At 38.9% G+C, this 24,129-nt stretch overlaps 1 protein-coding gene across 2 annotated transcripts in view; it reads right to left on the bottom strand.

Annotated features, from left to right (window-relative positions):
• Positions 1 to 20,922, bottom strand: part of DDX58 (DExD/H-box helicase 58) — a 72,089-nt gene extending 51,167 nt beyond the window's left edge. For both annotated transcript variants that reach the window (XM_025358936.1, XM_025358937.1), the window contains exon 1: positions 20,644 to 20,922. In XM_025358936.1, coding sequence (XP_025214721.1) covers positions 20,644 to 20,749 — 106 coding nt within the window. In that variant the 5' untranslated portion in view covers positions 20,750 to 20,922. The remainder of the gene's footprint in view (positions 1 to 20,643) is intronic.
• Positions 20,923 to 24,129: the final 3,207 nt, after the last annotated feature.

Here is a 24,129-nt window from a genome sequence, read left to right as displayed (position 1 = left end):
ATTCCAGGGAAAAGTTGGTAAAGCAGGTAAAGACATAGATATGTATGTACTAAACACATTTTAGTTACCTATTAATAAGGAATACATTAAATTATACTACATTAATATATACTCACATTAAAAATTAAGAAGTTCTTCAGCGTGCTTTTTCTTTTAACTTACTTTCTGGTATATTTATTGTGATTGCCCTCTATAAATTAGCGTGGGGAGAACTGACATGTTTACAAACCTATAGTCCCCATGCAGAAACGTAGGCTGTCTCTTCCTCAATCAAATCAGAGCCTGATTTCTCCTCAGGGACTTCATAGTTTTCTTCATATCATTTCAGCATATTTTTGTTAAATGTATGACTATCTTCAATCACATGTAACAACCTCTAGAAACCATCCTTCTATGTATCTAATTATGTGTATAAATATATAGTTTTAAATAAATAAGATTTAACAAATCTGCTCTTTTCTACTCAATGGATTACAGATGTTGTTTCCTATTAATAAATATGTACCTACATCAACTTTTAGTGGCTGCATAGTTTTATGTCACATAAGTGTAGTATAATTTAATGTATTCCTTATTAATAGGTAACTAAAATGTGTTTAGTACAGACACATCTATGTCTTTACCTGCTTTACCAACTTTTCCCTAGAATAAGTTCTCAGAAGTATAATTCCTCAGTTTAATGGCATATGCTTTTAAATGTTGAGGCCAGGCGCGGTGGCTCATGCCTCTAATCCCGCACTTTGGGAGGCCAAGGCAGGTGGATCACTTGAGGTCAGGAGTTCAAGACCAGCCTAGCCAACATGGTGAAACTCCATCTCTACTAAAAATAGAAAAATTAGCCAGGCGTGGTGGCTTGCGCCCGTAATCCCAGCTACTCAGAAGGCTGAGGTAGGAGAATCGCTTAAACCTGGGAGGTGGAGATTGCAGTGAGCTGAGATTGCACCACCGTACTCCAGCAGAGGCGACAGAGTGAGATTCTGTCTCAATCAATCAATCAATCCATAAATGAAGGAATGAATTAATGAAGGAATGAATGAATGTTAATACATTTTCCCCAACTACCTTCCAAACTGTACTAACTTACCCTCCATCCATAGTGTATGAATGATATTTCCCTCCATAGCACTGAATGTGCTCAATCTTCATAACTTTTGCAAAACCGAGAGAAAAAAACAGACCAAACAAATAAACTTCACTGTTTTTAATGATTTCTTGTGGCATTTCTTCCACCTTTGGCCAATGTCCTTTTTTTTTTTTTTTTTTCCTGAATAAATTTCCTGTTTATGTCTCACAGCTAGTTTTGAGGGGACATTCATATTTTTTCTAAATTGGATTTATAAGACTCTTTTATGCATTTAGGTAGATGTTATATAATCTGGCTCGTTTTTCCAGTATATGAAAATACTGTTTTTCTAGTATAATCTCACTTGTTTTCCAGTAGATAAAAATGCGTGGCCTCCATTTTTATTTTACGTATCTATTGCAACAAGACTGAATGAACTCTGTTAGTTCCGGTAATTTGGGAGAATTTTGGTTTTGCTCTTTATTTTAGCCAGTTTGCTGTCTTTGGAGTTAACTGGCTGTTCTTTTTGCAATTACTTCTGTCAAATTAATTAATTCATAAGTTTTCATTCTTTTGAAATACCAATAAATCCATTTAGGCTATAAATTCTGATTAAAAGCGTATTACATCTTAAAATATATAATGTGTTGGCTGATTGCCATGCTTACTTTTGAAAGTAGCTATACTTGTTTACATTTTCTCATTCTGTTAGGAGTTACTCAAAAGAATGTTACTTTGAAATTATTTGATACTTTTTTAAACCTATGATTAATTTCTGGGATATAGAATAATAGCTAACTGTAATTTAATGCCATGCAGTTTAATTTCCAAAACACCCAAACGTAGTTGTTATTCTAATTTTACAAATAAGGAAACTGAGGCATACAAGAGTTAAGACATTTGCCCAGAGTCACAGAGCCTACAAACTTGAAAATAAAACTCATAAAAGTTATGCTTTGAGAATTTATTAAATATTTATCTGTAACTCATATAGGATCACTTTGGCAAAGCTTTTTAAGAATTGGAGGAGAAGGATATATTCTTTATATGATACAAAATGGAAAACATAGACATTAAATTAACCTTATTAAACAGATCATTTATACCTTTATCATTTATCTGACTTAGCAGTACTAATAAAGATATCTTATAATTCCCATTTCTTGATGTTTTCTAATATTTAATAAAGATTTATGTGTACCAATTCTTCACTGTGATATCTTAATACCTTCCACTAGTGCGATTTAAGTATAATTCTTGCTTTCTTTTTGTATGCATTTATTTAATATATTTTTGTCCCTTCTTTATCTCTTTTTTATTTATTTATTTTTGAGACAGGGTCTTGCTCCATTGCCCAGGCGGAAGTACAGCAGCATGATCATAGCTCACCATAGGCTCAATTTTTGGGGCTCAAGCAATCCTCCCACCTGAGGCTCCCAAAGTGCTGGAATTACAGGCATGAGCCACCAAGCCTGGCCCCCGTTTTCATTTTTTATGTTATTAGACTTTACACGGGTCTCTGGCAGATGACCAAAACCTGGATTCTGCTTTCTGACTCATTTACACCTATTTAAAAGATGTTTGACCTAATTACATGGCCATAGCTGATATAACTAGTTTTCCTTGCGTTATCTTGTTTATATTTCCCTTTCCTATCTCCTTCAAGAACAACAAAACATATACAACATCATTTAAATTGTATCATTATCTGTAACCATTCATATAGCTTTTTAAAACTACAGAAGCAAGTGGAAAATGGTAATATTTTAAGTCTCCCCCTTTTGAGGCAAGGGATTTAACTGTTATTTATCATAATTTTCCCTAGCTCCTTACAGACTCAATCTAAAATTTTAAACCAAATTATTTACTTAAATTTTTTTTTTTTTTTTTTAACTATATGAAAATCCTCTCTTAAAAAATGCTTGACTAGGAACCAGGGCAAGATGGCCAAAAAGGAGCAGCTCTGGTCTGGTCTGCAGCTCACAGAGAGATCAACACAGAAGGTGAGTGATTTCTGCATTTCCAACAGAGGTACCCGGTTCACCTCATTGGGACTGGTTAGAGAGTGGGTGCAGCCCACAGACGGCGAGCCGAAGCAGGGTAGGGTGTCACCTCACCCACAAAGCACAAGGGGTCTGGGAACTCCCTCCCCTAGCCAAGGGAAGCCATGAAGGACTGTGCCATGAGGAATGGTGCACCCTGGCCCAGATACTATGCTTTTCCCCATGGTCTTCGCAACCCGCAGACCAAGAGATTCTCTCTGGTGCCTACACCACCAGGGCTCTGGGTTTCAAGCACAAAACTGGGTGGCCATTTGGGCAGACACTGAGCTAGCTGCAGGAGTTTTTTTCATACCCCAGTGGTACCTCTAATGCCAGCAAGACAGAACCATTCACTCTCCTGGAAAGCAGGCTGAAGTCAGGGAGCCAAGTGGTCTAGCTCAGCAAATCTCAACCCTACAGAGTCCAGCAAGCTAAAATCCACTGGCTTGAAATTCTCGCTGCCAGCACAGCAGTCTGAAGTCAACCTGGGACACTCAAGCTTGGTTGGGGGAGGGGCATCCACAATTACTGAGGCTTGAGTAGGCTGTATTCCCCTCACAGTGTAAACAAAGCCACCTGGAAGTTCGAACTGGGTGGAGCCTACTGCAGCTTGGCAAAGCCACTGTAGCCAGACTGCCTCTCTAGATTCTTCACTCTGGGCAGGGCATCTCTGAAAAAAAGGCAGCAGCCTCAGTCAGGGGCTTATAGATAAAACTCCCATCTTCCTGGGACAGGGCACCTGGGGAAAGGGGTGGCTGTGGGCGCAGCTTCGGCAGACTTAAATGTTGCTGCCTGCTGGCTCTGAAGAGAGTATGACATCTCCCAGCACAATGCTTGAGCTCTGCTAATGGACAGACTGCCTCCTCAAGTGGGTCCCTGACACCCATGCCTCTTGGCAGGGAGACACCTCCTACCAGGGACAACAGACACCTCATACAGGAAGGCTCCAGCTGGCATCTGGCAGGTGCCCCTCTGGGATGAAGCTTCCAAAGGAAGAAACAGGCAGAAATCTTTGCTGTTCTGCCGCCTCTGCTGGTGATACCCAGGCAAACAGGGTCTGGAGTGGACCTCCAGCAAACTTCATCAGACCTGCAGCTAAGCGGCCTGTTAGAAGGAAAACTAACAAACAGACAGGAATAGCATCAATATCAACAAAAAGGACATCCACACAGATAACCCATCTGAAGGTCACCAAAATCAAAGACCAAAGGTAGATAAATCCATGAAGATGAGGAAAAGCCAGCACAAAAAGGCAGAAAATTCAAAAAACCAGAACCCCTCTTCTCCTCCAAAGGATCACAACTCCTCACCAGCAAGGGAACTAAAGTGGACAGAGAATGACTTTGACAAATTGACAGAAGTAGGCTTCAGAAGGTGGGTAATAACTCCTCTGAGCTAAAGGAGCATGTTCTAACCCAATGCAAGGACGCTACAAACCTTGAAAAAAGGTTAGAGGAGTGATAACTAGAATAACCAATTTAGAGAAGAACCTAGATGACCTGATGGAACCGAAAAACAGCATAAGAACTTTGTGAAGCATACACAACTATCAATAGCTGAATCAATCAAGCAAAAGAAAGGATATTGGAGATTGAAGATCAATTTAATGAAATAAAGCATGAACACGAGAGTAGAGAAAAAAAGAATGAAAAGGAATGAACAAAGCTTCCAAGAAATATGGGACTATGTGAAAATACCAAATCAATGTTTGATTGGTGTACCTGAAAGTCACGGGGAGAATGGAACCAAGTTAGAAAACCCTCGTCAGGATGTTATCTAGGAGAACATCCCCAACCTAGCAATACATGCCAACATTCAAATTCAGAAAATACAGAGAACACCACAAAGATACTCCTCGAGAAGAGCAACCACAAGACACAAGACATAATCGTCAGATTCACCAAGGTTGAAATGGAGGAAAAAATGTTAGGCGCAGCCAGAAAGAAAGGTTGAGTTACTCACAAAGGGAAGCCCATCAGACTAACAGATCTCGCTGCAGAAACCCTACAAGCCAGAAGAGAGTGGGGGCCAGTATTCAACATTCTTAAAGATTTTTCAACCCAAATTTCATATCCAGCCAAACTAAGATTCATAAGTGAAGAAGAAATAAAATCCTTTACAGACAAGCAAATGCTGAGAGATTTTGTCACTACCAGGCCTGCCTTACAAGAGCTGCTGAAGGAAGCACTAAATATGGAAATATTTATGGAAATATGGAAAGGAAAACCGGTATCAGCCACTGCAAAAACATACCAATCATAAAGACTATCAACACGATGAAGAAAATGCATCAACTAATGGGCAAAATAACCAGCTAGCATCATAATGACAGGATCAAATTCACACGTAACAATATTAACCTTAAGTGTAAATGGGCTAAATGCCCCAATTAAAAGACACAGACTGGCAAATTGGATGGAGTCAAGATCCATTGGTGTGTTGTATTCAGGAGACCCATCTCACATGCAAAGATACACATAGGCTCAAAATAAAGGGATGGAGGAAGATTTACCAAGCAAATGGAAAGGAAAAAAAAAAAAAAAAAAGCAGGGGATGCAATCCCAGTCTCTGATAAAACAGACTTTCAACCAACAAAGATCAAAAAACACAAAGAAGGGCATTATATAATGGTAAAGGATCAATGCAACAAGAAGAGCTAACTATCCTAAATATATATGCACCCAATACAGGAATACCCAGATTCATAAAGCAAGTTCTTACAGACCTACAAAGAGACACAGACCCCCACACACACAATAATAGTGGGAAACTTTAACACCCCACTGTCACTAATAGATCAACGAAACAGAAAAATTAACAAGAATATTCAGGACTTGAACTCAGCTCTGGACAAAGCTGACCCAATAGACATCTACAGAACTCTCCACCACAGATCACCAGAATATACATTCTTCTCAGCACCACATCATACTTATTCTAAAATTGACCACATAATAGGAAATAAAACACTCCACAGCAAACGCAAAAGAGTGGAAATTATAACAGTCTGCCAGAACACTGTGCAATCTAATTAGAACTAAGGATTAAGAAACTCACTCAAAACTGCACAACTACATGGAAACTGAACAACCTGCTCCTGAATGACTACTGGGTAAATAATGAAATGAAGGCAGAAATAAATAAGGTCTTTGAAACCAATGAGAACAAAGACACAACGTACCAGAATCTCTGTGATACATTTAAAGGAGTGTGTAGATGGAAATTTATAGCACTAAATGACCACAGGAGAAAGCGGGAAAGATCTAAAATTGACATCGTAACATCACAATTAAAAGAACTAGAGAAGCAAGAGCAAACAAATTCAAAAGCTAGCAAAAGACAAGAAATAACTAAGATCAGAGTAGAACTGAAGGAGATAGAGACACAAAAAACCCTTCAAAAAAAAATCAGTGAATCCAGGAGCTGGTTTTTCGAAAATATTAACAAAATAGACCACAAGCCAGTCTAATAAAGAAGAAAAGAGAGAAGGCTCAAATAGACACAATGAAAATAATAAAGGGGATATTACCAGTGATCCCACAGAAATACAAACTACCATCACAGAATACTACTCAAATACACTAGAAAATCTAGAAGAAATGGATAAATTCCTAGACACATACACCCTCCCAAGACTAAACCAGGAAGAAGTCAAATCCCTGAATAGACTAATAACAAGTCCTGAAATTGAGGCAGTAACAGCCTACCAACCAAAAAAAAAAAAAAAAAAAAAAAAAAAGCCCAAGACCAGATGGATTCACAGCTGAATTCTATCAGAGGTACAAAGAGGAACTTATACCATTCCTTCTGAAACCATTCCCAACAATAGAAAAAGAGGGACTCCTCCCTAATTCATTTTATGAAGCTAGCATCATCCTGATACCAAAACCTGGAGGAGACAAAACAAAAAAAAGAAAATTTCAAGCCAATATCCCTGATGAACATCAAAGCAAAAATCCTCCAGAAAATACTGGAAAACTGAATCCAGCAGGACATCAAAAAGCTTATTCACCATAATCAAGTCTGCTTCATTCCTGGGATGCAAGGCTGGTTCAACATATGCAAATCGATAAACATAATCCATCACATAAAGAGAACTAATGACAAAAATCATATGATTATCTCAATAGATGCAGAAAACGCCTTTGATAAAATTCAACAGCCCTTCATGCTAAAAACTCTCAATAAACTAGGTCTGATGGAACATACCTCAAAATAATAGAGCTATTTATGACAAACCCACAGCCAATATCATACTGAATGGGCAAAACTTGGAAGCATTTCCTTTGAAAACTGGCACAGGACAAGGATGCCCTCTCTCCTCACTCCTTCAACATACTGTTAGAAGTTCTGGCCAGGGCAATTAGGCAAGAGAAAGAAATAAAAGGTATTCAGTTAGGAGAAGAGGAAGTCAAATTGTATCTGTTTGCAGATGACATGATGGTATATTTAGAAAACCCCATCGTCTCAGCCCAAAATCTCCTTAAGCTGATAAGCAACTTCAGCAAAGTCTCAGGATGCAAAATCAATATGCAAAAATCACAAGCATTCCTATACACCAAGAACAGACACACAGCCAAATCATGAGTGAACTCCCATTCACAATTACTACAAAGAGAATAAAATACCTAGGAATCCAACTTAGAAGGGACATAAAGGACCTCTTCAAGAACTACAAACCACTGGTCAACAAAATAAAAGAGGACACAAACAAATGGAAGAACATTCCATGCTCATGAATACGAAGAATCAATATCATGAAAATGGCCATACTGCCCAAGGTAATTTATAGATTCAATGGTATCCACATCAAGCTACCACTGACTTTCTTCACAGAATTGGAAAAAACTACTTTAAATTTAGTATGGGACCAAAAAAGAACTCACACAGCCAAGACAATCCTAAGCAAAAAAGAACAGAGCTGAAGGCATCACGGTACCTGACTTCAAACTATACTACAAGGCTACAGTAATCAAAAGAGCATGGTACTGGTACCAAAACAGATTATCAGATATATAGCCCAATGGAACAGAACAGGCATCAGAAATAATGCCACACATCTACAACCATATGGTCTTTGACAACCCTGACAAAAACAAGCAATGGAGAAAGGATTCCCTAGTTAATAAATGTTGTTGGGAAAACTGACTAGCCATATGCAGAAAACTGAAACTGGACCACTTCCTTACACCTTATACAAAAATTAACTCAAGATGGATTAAAGACTTAAATGTAAGACCTAAAATCATAAAATCCCTAGAAGAAAACCTAGGCAATACCATTCAGGACGTAGGCATGGGCAAAGACTTCATGACTAAAACACCAAAAGCAATGGCAACAAAAGTGAAAATTGACAAATGGAATCTAATTAAACCAAAAAGTTTCTGCACAGCTAAAGAAACTACCATCAGAGTGAACAGGCAACCTATAGAATGGGAGAAAATTTTTGCAATCTATCCATCTGACAAAGGGCTAATATCCAGAATCTATAAGGAACTTAAACAAATTTTAAAGAAAGAAACAACCCCATCAAAAAGTGGGTGAAGGATATGAACAGACATTTCTCAAATGAAGACATTTATACTGCCAACAAACACATGAAAAAATGCTCATCATCACTGGTCATTAGAGAAATGCAAATGAAAACCACAATAAGATACCATCTCATGCCAGTTAGAATGGCGATCATTAAAAAGTTAGGAAACAACAGATGCTGGAGAGGATGTGGAGAAACAGGAAAGTTTTTACACTGTGGGTGGGAGTGTAAACTAGTTCAACCATTGTGGAAGACAGTGTGGTGATTCCTCAAGGATCTAGAACCAGAAATAATCTTTGACCCAGCAATCCCATTACTGAGTATATACCAAAAGATTGTAAATCATCCTCCTATAAAGACACATGCAAATGTATGTGTCTTGTGGCATTGTTTACAATAGCAAAGACTTGGAACCAACCCAAATGCCCATCAGTGATAAACTGGATAAAGCAACTGTGGCACATATATACCACGGATACTATGATAAACTGGATAAAGCAAATGTGGCACATATATACCACGGATACTATGCAGCCATAAAAAATAATGAGTTCATGTTCTTTGCAGGGACATGGATGAAGCTGGAAACCATCATTCTCAGCAAACTCACACAGGAACAGAAAACCAAACACTGTATGTTCTTACTCATAAGTGGGAGTTGAACAGTAAGAACACATGGACACAGTGAGGGGAACATCACACACTGGGGCCTGTCGGGGGGTGAGGTGCCAGGGGAGGGATAGCATTAGGAGAAATACCTAATGGAGATGACAGGTTGATGGGTGCAGCAAACCACCATGGCACATTTATACCTATGTAACAAACCTGCACGTTCTGCACATGTGTCCCAGAACTTAAAGTATAATTTTTAAAAAATGCTTGACTATTGCACTTACTTTTGTGGACAAATTTATAAAGTTATTTAAAATCAACTCTACATGCCTAGTTTCAACATTCACAACCAATCCTTGCCTTACAAGAACTTCTTTTTTTAAGCTAATTTTTTTCAGTTCTCATTGTTTGGAATCACATTTCCAGTAATTTCTGTAAGAAATATATATGAGACCCCACACATATAATAATGTTTTCTTCTTGCTTACATATATAAATACCTGGCTAAATATAAAATAGGGGCAACTTTGTTTTACCTTTTAAATTCTGCACACAGTTTTACTCTTTAGTTACATTAGAGTTGCAGAGAAGTCAGAGACCAATTTGATGTTGATTTCATTAGAAGAAACCTGAGTAATCTTATTTGTGGCCAGGTGTGGTGGCTCACGCCTGTAATCCCAGCACTTTGAGAGGCCGAGGCGGATCACAAGGCCAGGAGTTTGAGAACAGCCTGACCAACATGGTGAAATTCCGTCTCACTTGAACCCGGGAGGTGGATGCTGCAGTGAGCCGAGATCACACCACTGCACTCCAGCCTGGGTGACAGAGAGGGACTCCGTCTCAAAACAAAAACAAACAAACAAAAAAACCCAAAAAACCTTATTTGTTTTTCCTGAATGCTTACATGATTATTTCTTCATCTCAGAAATATGAAAATCCTAGTGTATTCCCTTCTCATTAAACTCACATACAAAGTGCTGTTTCTTTCTTAGACACGTGAAATTTTCTATTTTTTCCATTTATATTTGCTTCTGTCTTCTCTCCTTTCTTGGAACCCACATTGTAACCAAATTGTATAGACTGGATTTGTGTGAAGATACTATTAAGCACTACCTCCCTTGTAATTTTTAATTTGTGAATCATATTTTCAAAAGAACTGCCTACATTTATCTTCTCCACTTCCTTGACCTCTATTTATTCCTCAGTCTACTCTTGCAGTTAGTTTCCCAACCATCTTATACCTGTACCTTCATCCCTACTCCACAGAAACTAGTCCTGTGGGTGGCCCCAGAAGTCAATAATGCCAAAGTAAAGGGCAAGTTTTTTTAGTTCTGACAGAGCTTGGGTTCTCAGCATAATTCTCCCTTGGTTTTCGTGATGTCTCCTTGACCACATTATGTGGCACTCTTTCCCAGTCTCTTTTTCTCCTCTGCTCATCTCTTAAATGAGGGCTTGCACAGGATTCCATCCCAGGCTCTTTTTACTCACCCTCCAAAAAGCAATCTTGAAACTGACTACAGTCCCATAGACATTTATTCCAGATAAATGGAAATTGACCCTTCTGGTCTTTAAGCTTGAAGCTTACACTAGTTTTATCTGAGATCCTTTCTCAGGAGAAAGACCACCAGGCCTCTCAAAAAGTATCAAACTGAAATTCACCAGATTATCACATCCAGACAATAATAGGCCACGTCCCTCATTCATCATGATTGCTTCCTGAGTTCTTGTTTTCCCACACAATTACATTTCTTCCCTGCTATATAAACCCCTAATTTTAGTGGGTCAGGGAGGTGGATCGGAGACTAATCTCTCATCTCTTGGCTACAGCTCCCAATTAAAGCCTTCTCCCCTGGCAATACTCATTGTCTCCTTGTTTGGCTTTCTGTGTGGCTAGCAGGAGGACCTAGGCCAAACCCCTGGTGCTTCAGTAACAGATTTTTGTGGCTGGGTTGCTGTGGTCCAGGAGTCTCAGAAGCCCTCCTAAGCAACTGCCCACCTAATTTTGGCTGGAAGTGAGTTTTGGGCTCTCTGGCCCCACTGCTGCCAGCCCCAGCTGAGTTCCTGATTGCTAGGAAGAACAACCTTTGAAATGTGACGTTGGCATCTGGATAAGTGAGTGTCCTTTGTTGGCCCAGACAGCAAGATCTGCTCCTCTCAATTTGGGAAATTTTAAAAGGAGCTTCCATTTGCAGGTTAAACAAGCCCAGCTGACTAAGAAAGGGAAGCACCCTGACTCTTTCAGTATGATACTCTAGGGAGCATGTTTGTAATTGCTGTGTTTGTGTCTGGCCAAGTTAGTGTCTTTTTTGGGTACCAGACAGTGGGATCAGCTCCTCTCAATTTGGAAAACTCCTAAGAAATTTCTGTTTGCAGGTTAATAAAGCCCAATTGAGACAGAAACGCACCTCGACTATTTCAGTTTGAACACTGTGAGGGCTTGTCTATTGCTACAGCAGTTTGGATTGTGTTTTGGTGATTTTGTGTGTGTGTGTGTGTGTGAATTTAGTAATAGGAAATTAGAATTCAATAAACAAATATTCTTTGGAATCTGGAGTTGGCTGTTGAATGGGAAAGCCAGGTGGAGTCCCATGTATTCTGGGTATTAGCCAAATTTCCCGTGTATTTTATGCCGCTGTTTTAAGCAGGGTTGGGCCTGGTGAGTAGTTGCAACATGACGTTCTTCTGTAGTGCTGTTTGGCCCCAGGGTTCTTTGGAATCTAGCTTCTAAAAATCGAACTGCCATGGAAACTGCTTTACCCAAAATTGTGGTTCACAGCCTTCACTGGATTACCAATTGGAGCAAACAAAGTTTAGCCATATGGGGACTTGGTTGTAGACTGGTGAGATTGTATTGCTATCTCATGGCTAGAGTTCCAAGGTAAAAGCTATTGAATCTTTGCGTGTGTATACATGTTTAGATGTGTTTATCTAGATGTACATTAACTATGTTATACACTATACATACCAAATTGGCTTATAAATAAAAGAGTGCTCATAAATTAAGTCCAAAGTGTTTTTCAAGTCCACATGACTTAAGTAAATCTTTATTAAACAAGCTGTCTTTTAAATTTTCGATAAAATAAAAATAGAAATGTCTTCAGAATTGTCAGCATATATTTTTGTCTCGGTTTTATATTTGTCTCAGCTAGATAATGTGAGGTATCAGAGTTTGGCAGAAGGTTATAAAGCTATAAACCCAGTGAATATTTGTGTGAATTCTTTATAAGACTAATTTAACAGTTAGTTTAATGAAAACAGCTGAATCATCTGAGTTATTGATAAATAACAATGCCCATGCAGTTATTTTTAAGGTCCTTATTTAGGTGAACACCTGACATTCACAGGTTATAAAATGGTTAACAAGGAAATGATACAGAAATAATCTAAATAAACTGCTAAAAGTAAATAAAATGTAAATGGTCAAGTGCTGTAGATGAATTTTGGCATAATCAGAAATATAATCATTGGATGTTTGAGTCATTTCCAATCAAGAAAAGGTTATGATGTGGGGAACATGTTTCTAAAAAATTGTGGGATGGTTCTCATCTATAAAATACTAACATGTGCTAGGCAGCTCAAGATTTCTTGCTTCCTGGGTTTTTACTGAAATTTAAGGTTGTTACTAAGGATAAGAATTCTAGTTCATATGTAATTCTATATATAAAATGTGCAAAAGACAATGTGTTTTTATTCAGAAAAAAATAATTTTATATAACTCAGAAGTCATCTAAAGTCTATTAATAATTCAAATTATGGACTTGAAAAGTTACTTATGAAACAATGTAGAAAAGAAGTAGAGGAAAGATGTGGAGAAAGTTATGAGTATGAAGATGTATTTTTGGTAAGGAAGGTTATAAAGAAAATAATTTTGTATGACAAAGCATCTTATAATGGTAAATTTTTTGTCCTAAAGTTAAATGACTGAAAAAAAAAAAAAACCAGAAAAAAGAAGAAAGAAGAAGAAGGAAAATCCAGGACAAATCAGAAAGTCCAAGCATATCATAGATGGTGTAAGTCATATATAGTTTATTTCCTATTTCTTTGTGTGTCTATCTGTATGTACAGACAGCGAAAATATAAAATTTAAAAGGTTTAAATAATACTCTCTTAAAACCAGATAGAATATTGGAGAAATTTGGCTAATTAACACTGCTCATAAAGTTCTTTGTCCTGATGAAAGTAAAATAAGAAATATTGTAAAGAAACACACTGGCAGTTTGGCAGTTCTTTCTTAATATAGTTAATCATGAAGCCAGACAGAAGCCAGATATATCAACAATCAAATTTCCCTACATGCTTGCATTGCTTCACACTGTATTTGCTCTTCTGTATAGATATACTATCTATTAAAGTATATATACTATCTATTAAAGTATAATCACTTACTGGTCACATACCTAAAGTGATTTTTTTTTTTTTTTTTTTTTTGGATACAGATTCTCACTGTCATCCAGGTTGGAGTGCAGTGGCATGATCTCGGCTCCACCTCCCGATCACACAATTTTCATGCCTCAGCCTCCTCCAGAGTAGCTGGGATTATAGGTGTGTGCCATCATGCCTGGCCAATTTTTGTATTTTTAGTAGAGATGGAGTATTACTATGTTGGCCAGGCTGGTCTCAAACTCCTGGCCTCAAGTGATCTACCCACCTCCACCTCCCAAAGTGCTGAGATTATAGGCGTGAGCCACCATGCCCAGCCTAAAGTGAATTTCTTAATTGTACTATATATATATAGTGGTATTGGTGAACTTAAAGACATTAAATTGTGCATCAGGAACAAAATATTCATCATGTGTTTTTTTTGGCTCTGGGTAACACTGTAGCCTCCAAGGTAAACTGAGTAGAAAATTTTCAGGTTGGTTTCCTGTTTGTTTTTTCTTTTAATTTGCATTTATTTGCTGTTTGCTCTTCTTTAGGTTTTACTTATATATACATATTAATAAAACCATTGATGGTTTTTAGTTTCTAATGGAAGGAAGGCTCTTATTTGGTGCCATGAATAGTCATTTTGTTTCCTATGCATTTCCAGTAACTCATCATTTGCTCTACTTATCCAAAGTTCCTAAGCTACCTTTTTCAAGCCTCCAAAAATTGATAGTGGACATCAGCCTTTAAAGTTTGTTTGGTTTTGCTTACCTCTAATGAACTAGAGAGCTATAAGAACTTTAAGGTTCCTGGCAAAAAATAATAAAAGGTTTATTCTTATAAGTTCTGAACAGAAATAGTACATTATTATTGGTTATTTGGAAAAGTAGGTGAGAGAAATGTTTAAATGGTGTTTATTTCCAAGGTAATTCAATTCAATCAACAATTTGAGTGGTTTCAGATCTTTTCCTTTAATGAGGCAAAACTGCTACACGGGTACAAAGTTTTAAGATTCAGAAAAAAATTGGCTTTAAGGAAATTATATTGATTGGGCTTTCTCTCAAACTAATTTAGTTGTGTTTACCATTATTAAGATTAAATAACATTTACTTGGATTAAGTCATAAAAAAAATTATAAGACTTTCTAGTGTTTTTTTATCCTAAGCTGTTTATCACTGATGGGCCTTCATGTGTATACTTGAAAACAAAATATGTACATACAAGTGTTGCGCCAGTTTGAAGATTCTAGTGGTGTAAGTCACCTAAATCAGTTGTCAGTACTGCCTCTAGAAACCAATCTTGGAAATGTAAGATGAGGCTCTTTTAAAATAGCTGAAAAGAAATTACTGTGTGCTTGCTGTCACTTTGTCCTTGTTTTGTTGCATATTTTTTAAATGAAAGATTTATCCTCATACTGAATTTCCAGAACTCATACTTGCATTTACCATTTTTTTTTTAAATGATGGAAAGAAAAGTTAACCATCTTACTTTGGTAAGTTTGGCACAGGACCTACCACATTTTTGAGGCTCTAGGTCACAGTTTTGTCACTAGAATGCTAACAGATAAATGCAAGGAGTAACCTCACCACTTTAATACAATGGATTGTATAATGGGTTTAAGTGTTTCAGACGGTAACTACTGTACACCAAATCCCAGGGTTTTATTTTGTGACATATTAGAGAGAATGATGGGGTTTTCTATCGTAAAAATACCCTATTAAATAATTCTTAGAAAACAATTATTTAATAATTCAAAGGCCTTTGACTCCTGGGTCCAAAAAACACCAACACCTGCTAAATCTTGAGCATTGACACCAATTGAAGCCTCATCTTCAGACTCAGAAGGTGACAACCAAAATGAACTGCTTTCATGAGACACAGGGCTAGAAATTAAAACCATTCAATCCCTCTAGGCCCAGGAACTACTGCAGAAAAGGTGAGCATGTGAACTTGTAAGGGCTGATTTTGAGTTATAAAATTAGCTCAGGGTTTTTCTATGAATTAAACATTGACATCAAAAGCACACTGATGCAAGACCAACGTCTGGGCCCCTGTGTCATAACAGGGTTTTCTTGGAGCATTACTCTATCTTTAATAGGAAATCGTAAAAGGTTATAAAAAGATGGCCGGGTGTGGTGGCTCAGGCTGGGCGTGGTGGCTCAGGCTGGGTGTGGTGGGTCACGCCTGTAATCTCACTTCTTTGAGAGGCCGAGGCAGGCGGAGCAGCTGAGGTCAGGAGTTGGAGACCAGCCTGGCCAACATGGTGAAACCCTGTCTCTACTAAAAATACAAAAATTAGCCAGATGTGGTGGCATGGCCTGTAATCCCAGCTACTAGGGAGGTTGAGGCAGGAGAACTGCTTGAACCCAGGAGGTGGAGGTTGCAGTGAGCCAAAATCGCACCACTGTAGCCTGGGCAACAGAGCAGAAGACTCCATCTAAAAAAAAAAAAAAAAAAGTTTACAGAAATCCTACCTTATAGTCAAACTGATTAAAATTAGGTTTACAAGGTTTTATTAAAATTAGCTTTAACATTAAAAATATACCATACAAAGGTAAAATTTGATGTTCTCTTTTGAATAAGATGTTTGTATATTATTAATGAGATAAAATATTTGTTTACCTTTTGAGTAAACTGTAGGGGGAAGAAAAAGGAGAAGGAGAGACATTTAGTTGGCCTCATGCTGTCTTTATTAGGCCGTATTGTTTAGGAAACTGAGTCACCTATCAAAGGGTAAATGTTTTATGTTTTTGGCTAAATGAATAACTATTTTATAGTGACCTGCGATCCTATTTTATGATATCAAGTGTCTTAAATCTTTGATAACTGACAGACTTCCCAACAGCAAAAATTTCAAGTTCTAAATTCAGGTTTTTTGTTTTGTTATTACCTCAAACTAACTTTTTTGTATATTAGCTTCCTTGAAGTCCAAGAGAGACATGTTAGGCTTCTTTGGTATGTTAGAATTATACAGGAAGCATTATCAAATGTGAGGTGGTATTTAACTTGCTTTGGGTTATATTTATATAGATGTGCTATTAATATGTGTTGCAGGATTATATGAGATTCCTAAAATTCTGATGTGTCTTAATATATGGTGTCAGTAATGATGATTATTATGTTAAAGTGTTGTATGCCAACAGAAAAAAAAATGTCCTTGCCAACTCTGTCTTTATGGCTCTCCTAAGACTTTTGTCATCACAATTGTTGTTTTGCATCGATTCTTCTCAAAAAGTGACTTATAATCAGATGTAGTCCAGAGATTGTTTATTTAGGGGACTTCATGAAAAGGAGTCTTGAATGCAGATTTCTGATAACTTTGGAGATTGTGCCACTGGAATACAGAAAACTTCTAGGACTCTTAGAGTCCTAGAAAATGTCCTACAGAAAACTTCTAGAGTCCCTCTTAATTAAAAGAATAACATGTTTATAAAGATGACTAACCCAATATGAAGCACAGCAGGAGTTGATTGCATGGACTGAACTAATGTGAGACTGAAATAATTTTTTATGGTTGTGTTTGAAAAAGTCTGGAGAATTTTTGTTTTTCAGAATCTGGAGAATTTTTTTCTTTTAAGCTTCGTAGCCTTTAAGAATACAGTATATTAAGTAGAGTATACCCTTGTAAACAGAATTTAAGGCATTTTCTCTCTCCCTAATTTCTCCAGAATTTATAAACTATTTGTGAATACTCTTAATTCATGGCAATGTGTTTTCTTGCATACATTTAATAAAAATCTGTTTTCTTTTATAATGGGACACAGTTGGAGGAACAAGTTATTTTCCCAGGGCTTTGACTGAAATGGCCTTGTGAGAGGTTCCAGCAAAGCCAATTAGGAGAGCCCATATAGACAATAATTTTTGCTGCACTTTGTGTGGGTAAATAAGCCAAGTATATGTAACTGAGGCTTATTTTGCAGGTAGGCCCACCCTGGTGTGATATGTCTTTGGTGGAAGTGGGGAACAGTAATGATATAGATTGTGTCTCAGAAAAAACTATAGTATTAGATTAACTTTTGATTCCTGGGTGGCCACGTGGTCACCCATAGTATGGAACTGCACCCACACCATTCCTCAGCATGAAGCTGCAAGAAAGATTGAGGATCAGATTCCCCATGATCCAGGAATTGATAAATAGAAAGAGGGGGACTGAAACCAACACAATAGTCCCATATACAATTCTTTCAAATAAACACAGAAATTGACCCTTCTGATCTTAAAGCTGAAACTTATATTTGTTTTATCTGAGTTCCTTCCCCAGGAAAGGGACCCCCAGGCCTCTCAAAAGATATAAAAGAACTGAAACTCATCAGATCATCACATCCGGACAATGAGACACCAGGCCCCTCATTTCTCATGATTGCTTCCTCACCCCTCCAGAGTCCATTTTCCAACACCTAGTTATATTTCTTTTCTTCTATCCATACCCCTAATTTCAATGGGTCAGGGAGATGGATTTGAGACTGATCTCCTACCTCCTCTGCTGCAGCTCCCAATTAAAGCCCTGGTGATACTTGTCGTCTCAGTGATTGGCTTTCTGTGCAGGCAGCAACAGAACCTAGGCTGAATCCCTGGTGCTTCAGTAACAATCGTACCCACTCTCATTGTTTCAGCAAGGATCTCTACATTAATGTCTCCCCAACTGTGGACCCTTTTCCTGAACTCCACACCTGTGCAGCCAACAATCTGATGAACATCTCTTCACTGATGTATCCAAGGCATACAAACCCAGCATACCTAAATCCGAATTTTTCTCCTCCTGCAAACCTGTCCCTCTTCCCACATTTCCTATCTCAGAAAGTACCATTTATTCACCCAAGGACCAAAGCCAGAGACCTGGAAGTCATTCTCCACCCTGTCCTCACCCTTACCTCCTCACCACAACTCCCCAAGAGACCTATTGATTATACTTTCCAACTGTGTCTTGAATCCATCCATTTCTTCCCATTCCTCTGGATTCCTATTTTCCTAACTGGTCTCCCTGCTTCCAGATTTTCCACTCTGCTGTCCTGGCATCATTGCATCTGCCCTTCTCTTTCTCCCTGTCTTGTACCTATCCAAGCAATTCCTCAAACTGAAGTCAAAGTCGTTTTTCTACAATGCAAATTCTATTTTGGTCCCCTCTCCTTATCACATTTCAGTGGATAAAGTCCAAAACTGTTCATATCCCACTTCTGCTTGCCTCTCAAGTCTCATCTCTCTCAACTCCTGCCTCTCTCTCCACAATGCCACCATACTAACATTTTCTGGATACCTGGAACACTCTGGTTTCTCTTTCATCTTGGACCTTTGCACATAAGGAGCCCTCTAACTGCAATTTATTATTGTCTCCTTCCAGCTAATTTTTTCTCCTCTTTCATACCTCAGTTCAAATGCCAAATATCTGCGAAGCTTTGGCTGTGCCCTTTGGACTCTAGTAGACATCCCAGCTTTTTTCCATCAAAGCACTGCTGCACTTTATTATTTACTATTTTGTTACCTGCATTCACATACGCACACTAATCACTATTAGGGCAGGGACGGTTTCTACTGTGCTCCTCATTGCTTCCTCAGCTTTCAATGACACGCCCTATTAGGTAGTTCAAGACAGCTGTCGCCCAGGCTGGAGTGCAGTGGTATGATCTCGGCTCACCGCAACCTCCGTGTCTCTGGTTCAAGCGATTTTCCTGCCTCGGCCTCCTGAGTAGCTGGGACTACAGGCGTGCACCACTATGCCTGGCTAATTTTGTATTTTTCAGTAGAGACGGGGTTTTATCATATTGGCCAAGCTGGTCTTGAACTCCTGACCTTGTGATCCGCCTGCCTCGGCCTCCCAAAGTGCTGGGTGCAGGGAGCTGAAGGCCCTTGGGACCGTGACCAACTCAGCATTCCGCTGGAGGCTATATGATCAAACAACAAACTGCTTATCATGAATGCAGCAGGTGGGCAAACTCACACTGCCTTGCCACCAAAAGGTTTGCTGAGAGCCTCACTCCCTGGTGCTGGGCTCCTTGAAATTATTTATTGAGAAATCTAGCACCTATTGTTCGAAGAATGCAGTCTTGCAAACCTGCTGTGAATCAAGCTGCCCACCGTCAACCACCCCCCCTTGTCAACCACCCCCACTTCTCACTCTTTTGCCTAATAAATAAGGAGGGCTGTGTAAAGCTCAGGGCCCTTGTCCACTAGACGCAAGGTGCCCCCGATCTCTTCTTCCAGATATACTCTTTTGTCTCTTGTCTTTTATTCCCACGTTTGCCCCCCTTTGTTCAGTACCCCTAGGTCCGTGCGGGTTTCATAGTGGCACCCCGAACAGCAACAGCATCGGGTGCTCTACAACTGGGATTACAGCGTGAGCCACCGCGCCGGGCCTCATCGATATCTTGTAAGTACCACCTCCTTTCACCTCTTTCCCAAAAGCCTCTGCTCATCGCCAGCAGAAAGTAATTTGATACAAATTTACAAATGGTCATTACCCAGGATCACCTGTCTCCGAAGCTAGATGGAAACACCTGTATTAAAGCCTAACGTCTGGAAAAGTCCGGCTCCTCTCCAGCTTCCAGTTCTTTGGATGTGAAAATAAGACTCGGCAGAGTAAGCATCAACTTCCTTTAAGCTCAGAGCGCATTTTGTGCTCAGTACAGTAATTATCTGACCTTTGTGTCCCATCCCTTGGGCTGTAATGTATACTAAGGAAGAGCCCTTATCTCATTTCTCAATCTCTGTCAGTATCCAGCCAAGCACAGTAGACTTTAATATTAGTGAAAATAAATTAAACAAACAGAACATTTCTTCCCCAGCTTTGAACTAAATAGATGAGCACCCTTAAGCAAGTCGCTTCACCTCGCTGGAACTCAGTTTCCCCACCTAGGCCTCCGAGGGCTCCTCAAACTCTGGCAACCTCTAGCCTAAAATGCTGCGGAGATCTTACCACAAACTGGGGAGTCTGGCAGGCTATCTGTATAGATTAAAAGAAGGGAGCGAAGCAAGAGAAAAACAAGTCCTCAGATGTATTCCGCCGAGAAGGCGCCGCTGGGGACACTCACCCTCCCTAAACCATGGGGCCATGTAGCTCAGGATGTAGGTAGGGTCCAGGGTCTTCCGGATATAATCCTGGAAGGCTAGCAGGCTGCGCCGCTGCTCCGTAGTCATGCCGGCCTCTGCTTCCAGCTACGTGCCCGCCCGGCTGTGCCTCACTAGCTTTAAAGCCGGGTAGGAGGAGGGCGTGGCCAGCGGGGAAAGCAAGGATTTTCCGCTGAAATGATACCGGACGAGAGGCGGAGCTGCATGGGAATCTTGATAACTAAAAGGAAAATCGAAAGTGCAACTAGCGGTGGGCGGGGGCCGCGGAGGCTGTGCTGCCTCTCGCTAGTTTCGTTTCCCTCCGCACCGAGGAAGCCAGGAAAAGGAGGGGACCCCTAGGAACTGCTTTTATTTTTATGATCTTATATTTTGTTTTGCTTTTATAGCGCTAACGTTTAGATACAGTAAAATGCACACAATCTGAGTGTGCAATTCGATGAGTTTTGTATAGTGTACACCGGTGTACCCAGCTCTCCCACGTCGGCTGGGTGCCAGGGTAAGTCGATGTTTAGCTTTATGGGAAACCGCCACCTGTTTTCCAAAATGATTGATTATATCCAGTTTACATTCCCACCTGCAGTAGGAGAGCTCCAGTAGATAGACACATTGGTCAGCCTTTTTTTTTTTTTTTTTTTTTTTTTTTAACTTCCATCTTGGTCGGTGTGAAATGGTATATTATTGTGGTTTTAATTTTAATTTCCCATATAATTAATGGTGGGCACATTTGCATGTGCTCACTGGGTCATTCATATTCTTTTGTGAAGCATCTGCTCCAATCTTTTCCCTGACTTTGGAGTTTTTTGTTTTATGGACTGACAGGAGTTATTTATTATGGATACAAAATTGTTAAATATATGTATTCGAAGTATCTTCTTCCAGTCTGTGGCTTACCATTTCATTTTCTTAAAGGTGTCTTTTGAGGAGCAGACACTTATATTGATGCAATTTTTCAGGTTTTTCTTCTGTTGTTTTTTGTGTCCTCTTTAATAAATCTTTGCCTACCCCAAGGTCATGAAAATATTGTTTCCTTTTAGATTATTTATATTTTTAGCCTTTACTTCTGGGTCTATTACTATCTCAAAATAATTTTGTTGTGGTGTGAGATGGGGGGTCCAGGTTCACTTTTTCCATATTTCTAATTGTTTCAGCACCATTTGTTGAAAACTTTTCCTTTCGCCATTGGATAGCCTTGGGACCTTTGTAAAAAAAAACCAAGTCCATTGAATGTATGTGTGTCTATTTCTGACTCTTGTTATATTCTACTTTCTACTACTTATGACAACACCAGTGTCTCTTGGTTACTTTAGATATCAACTAAGTCTCAAACTTAGGTACTACTAAGTTCTCCAAATGTGTTTTTTCAATGTGAAGATATTAGCTATTTGAGATTCTTTGCATTCCTTTTTATTTATTTATTTTTTTAAATTTCTTCTTTGAGACAAGGTCCCACTCTGTCTCCCAGGCTGGAGTGCAGTGGTGCAAACAGGGTTCACTGCAACCTTGAATCCTTGTGCATTTCCATATGAAATAAGAATCAACTTGTCAATTACCCCTTCCTCCCCCCAAAAAAAGCTTATTGGGATTTTGATCAAGATTGCATTGAACCTACAGATAAACTTGGGGAGAAGTGACATCTTAACAATATTGAGTCTTCTAATCCATAAGCATGGTATGTCTTTTCATTTACTAAGGTCTATAATTTCTCTCAGCAGTATTTTAGTTTTGTTTCATTTTATTTTACAGATGGAGTCTCACTATGTTGCCCAAGCTGGAGTGCAGTGGCTATTCAAACAGGCACAATTATAGTGTGCTACAGCCTTGAACTGGTGGGCTCAAGGAATCCACCTGGACTCAAGCAATCCTCCTACCTCAGCCATCCAGAGTAGCTGGGACTACAGGCATGGACCATCACACCTGGCTATTCTGAACTATTTTATGTTATTTGATGATACTGTCAATGGAATTGTTTTTAAGATTTCATTTTCAAATTGTCTGTTGCTACTGTATAGAAATACAAATGATTGGCCAGGCGCAGTGGCTCACGCCTGTAATCCCAGCACTTTGGGAGGCCGAAGCGGGTGGATCACCTGAGGTCAGGCTTTCAAGACCAGCCTGGCCAACATGGTGAAACCTTGTCTCTACTAAAAGTACAAAAATTAGCCAGGCATGGTGGCAGGCGCCTGTAATCCCAGCTACTTGGGAGGCTGAGGCAGGAGAATCGCTTGAACCCAGGAATTGGACGGTGCGGTGAGCCGAGATCACACCACTGCACTCTAGCCTGGGCGAGAGAGTGAGACTCCATCTCACGAAAAAAAAAAAAAAAAAGAAATACAAGTGATTTTTGTTTTTTGACCTTAAAACAGGCAACATAGCTAACTTCACTTATTTGTTCTAGTAATTGTTCTGTAAATTCCTTTAAATTTTCTAGATAAATAATGATGTCATTTGTGAATACATAATTTAACTTCTTCCTTTCCAATCTTTATGCCTTTTATTTCCTTTCATTACAGTTTTACTTTTTCTTTTTGAGACAGGGTCTCACTTTGTCAACCAGGCTGCTGTAGCCTCCACCTCCCAGGCTCAAGGATCCTCCCACCGCAGCCTCCTGAGTAGCTAGGACCACAGGTGCACACCACTACACCCAGCTAATTTTTGTATTTTTTTGTAGAGATGGAGTTTCGCCCTGATGCCCAGGCTGGTCTCAACCTGCTGAACTCAAGCGATCCGTCCATCTCAGCCTCTCAAAGTGCTGGGATTACAGACATGAGCCACCACGCCTAGCCAGTTTTACTTCTTTCTTTCCAGTCTTCATGCTTTTTGCTTCCTTTCTTTATTATGGTAACTTCTAGAGTCTCCTATAGAAAGTAAAATAAAAGTGGTGACTGTTGACACCATTACTTTATTGCTAATTTCAGTGGGGAAATAATCAATGTAGCAATAATGACTTTAAATAATATGGTAGCTGTAAATTTTTCTCAGATACCTTTTATCAGATTGATGAAGTTCTCTTTTATTCCTGGTTTGCTGAGTTTTTATAATGCATGGGTGTTGAATTTTTCAAATGTTTTTTCCTGCATTTATTGAGGTGATCATATATTCTGTTAACATACCAAATTTCATTGATCAATTTTTGAATGTTAACCCAACCTACCATTCCTGGGATAAATCTCATTTGGTTGTAGATACAAAGGATGCTATATCATGACCAAATGAGTATTTTCATAAATATTTTTGTGTCTGTGTTCATGAGGAATATTAGTCAATAATTTTATTTTCTTGTAATGCCTTTATCAGGTTTTGATATCAGAGTTATGCCAGTCTCATAAAACAAGAGTTTGCTTCAGATTGGTATCATTTTTCCCTTAAATGTGTAACAGAACCATTTGGGCTTGACATTTTCCTTGTTTGAAGATTCTTTATAATGAATTCAGTTTCTCAATTAGATACAA

The sequence above is a fragment of the Theropithecus gelada genome, chromosome 15 (genome assembly GCF_003255815.1).
Source record: "Theropithecus gelada isolate Dixy chromosome 15, Tgel_1.0, whole genome shotgun sequence".
NCBI classification, from domain to species: Eukaryota; Metazoa; Chordata; class Mammalia; order Primates; family Cercopithecidae; genus Theropithecus; species Theropithecus gelada.
The sequence above is the reverse complement of the archived record's forward strand: the minus strand, read 5'-3'. Positions and strand labels throughout refer to the sequence as shown.